At 52.8% G+C, this 1,550-nt stretch overlaps 1 protein-coding gene across 2 annotated transcripts in view; it reads left to right on the top strand.

The window, feature by feature from the left end:
- Positions 1-1,001: 1,001 nt before the first annotated feature.
- Positions 1,002-1,550, top strand: part of LOC130386494 (plexin-A1-like) — a 23,978-nt gene continuing 23,429 nt past the window's right edge. Inside the window, exon 1 of one of the 2 annotated variants that reach the window (XM_056595440.1) lies at positions 1,002-1,139. In XM_056595440.1, coding sequence (XP_056451415.1) covers positions 1,086-1,139 — 54 coding nt within the window. In that variant the 5' untranslated portion in view covers positions 1,002-1,085. Of the gene's footprint in view, positions 1,146-1,550 lie in introns of both variants that reach the window. The other variant, XM_056595433.1, reaches the window with a different exon arrangement.

The following is a 1,550-nucleotide window of genomic DNA, read 5'->3' as shown; positions in this document are numbered from 1 at the left end:
TCTCTCGCTCTCTCTATCTCTCTTCTCTCTCTCTCTCTCTCTATTTCTCTCTCCTTCGTTATCTTTCTTAACCTTTTTCCATACATTCTCTCTCTCTCGCTCTTATCTCCTACTCTCTCTCTCTCTCTCTCTCTCTCTCTCTCTCTATCTCTCATCCTCTCTCCTCTCTTCACCTCTCGCTCAGGTTCTCTCTCCTCTCTTCGTTTGTCTGCCCTCAAGTTGCCCCTCACCCATCTGTCCTACCACTATGCACTGCGGTCTCCCTCTCTCAATCTGCTTTCTCTTCTCTACCCGTCTATTCCTCTCTCTTAGTCTTTCATTTAGCCTCGCGCCAATCTCCTCTCACCCCCCACCTTCCCTCCTCTCTCTCTCTCTCTCTCTCTCTCTCTCTCTCTCTCTCTCTCTCTCTCTCTCTCGCTCGCTCGCTTAAGACAAAGCTCAGAACTCAATAAGATGGTTTCATTTTCTCCCGGTCTCCCTCTGTGTTGAGTTTCACAGAGATGCGTTTCATGTGATTGCGGTTTCATTGCGAGGAACAAACCGGCCAGTCCCCAGTGTGTTTTTAAATATAAATAGAGCGCAGACATGGAGGGGAGAGTGGGCTGAGAGGGAGAAGGCCTGGCGGGTAGCATGAGGCTGCAGGAAAGGATAAATCATTCACTGTATCTCTGTCCCTCCCCCTTCTCTCTCTCTCCACCTCCTCTCTCTCCACCTCCTCTTCCTCCCCCTCCTCTCTCTTTCTCCTCTCTCCACCTCCTCTCCCTCGTCCTCGTCCTCCTCTCTCCTACTCCTCTCTCTCTTCCTCCTCTCCTCCCCCTCCTCTCTCTTCCCCTTCTCTCTCTCCTCCTCTCTCTCCACCTCCTCTCTCTCCTCCCCCTCTCCCCTCTTCATCCTCTCTCTCCTCCACTCCCTCCCTCTCCTCCCTCGCCTCCCTCTCCAACTCCTCTCCCTCCCCTTCCTCTCTCTCCCCCTCCTCTCTCCCCCTTCTCTCTCCAGCGTTCGCTGAGCTCCAGACGGATATCCACGAGCTGACCCAGGAGTTGGATGGTGCCGGCATCCCGTTCCTGGACTACCGTACTTACGCCATGAGGGTCCTGTTCCCGGGCATAGAGGACCACCCCGTGCTCAAAGAGATGGAGGTACGGGTCAGTACACCACTCGCCACGGTACAGCTAGAGCTACCGCTAACAGTAGCTACCGCTAACCCCCCGCCTCGTGAGCTAACTGCAGCCCTGGCTCGGAACGGAGTTCTAGCTCTCGCTAACAACTGCTTGAGCTAACAGTTGCTACTGCCGAGTCCCGCTACAGCTAAAAACAGCTAGCTGTAGCCATGGCTAACACCAGCCACAGCTAACACAAGCTACAACTAACCCATGCCCTTAGCAAACCACTGAACCGAAAACGTAGGTTGTGTGCTGTTGCCGTTTATTTAGATCAAGTAGCTTTAGTGTTTTCATTCAATGTTAATCACACAAACTCAGCGGGTTGCTACCTGGATCTGACCTTGTTTATCGGGAACAGACTGCAGACCGTTAATGAACAAACTAATG

The sequence above is a fragment of the Gadus chalcogrammus genome, chromosome 1, assembly GCF_026213295.1.
Source record: "Gadus chalcogrammus isolate NIFS_2021 chromosome 1, NIFS_Gcha_1.0, whole genome shotgun sequence".
NCBI classification, from domain to species: domain Eukaryota; kingdom Metazoa; phylum Chordata; class Actinopteri; order Gadiformes; family Gadidae; genus Gadus; species Gadus chalcogrammus.
The sequence above is the reverse complement of the archived record's forward strand: the minus strand, read 5'-3'. Positions and strand labels throughout refer to the sequence as shown.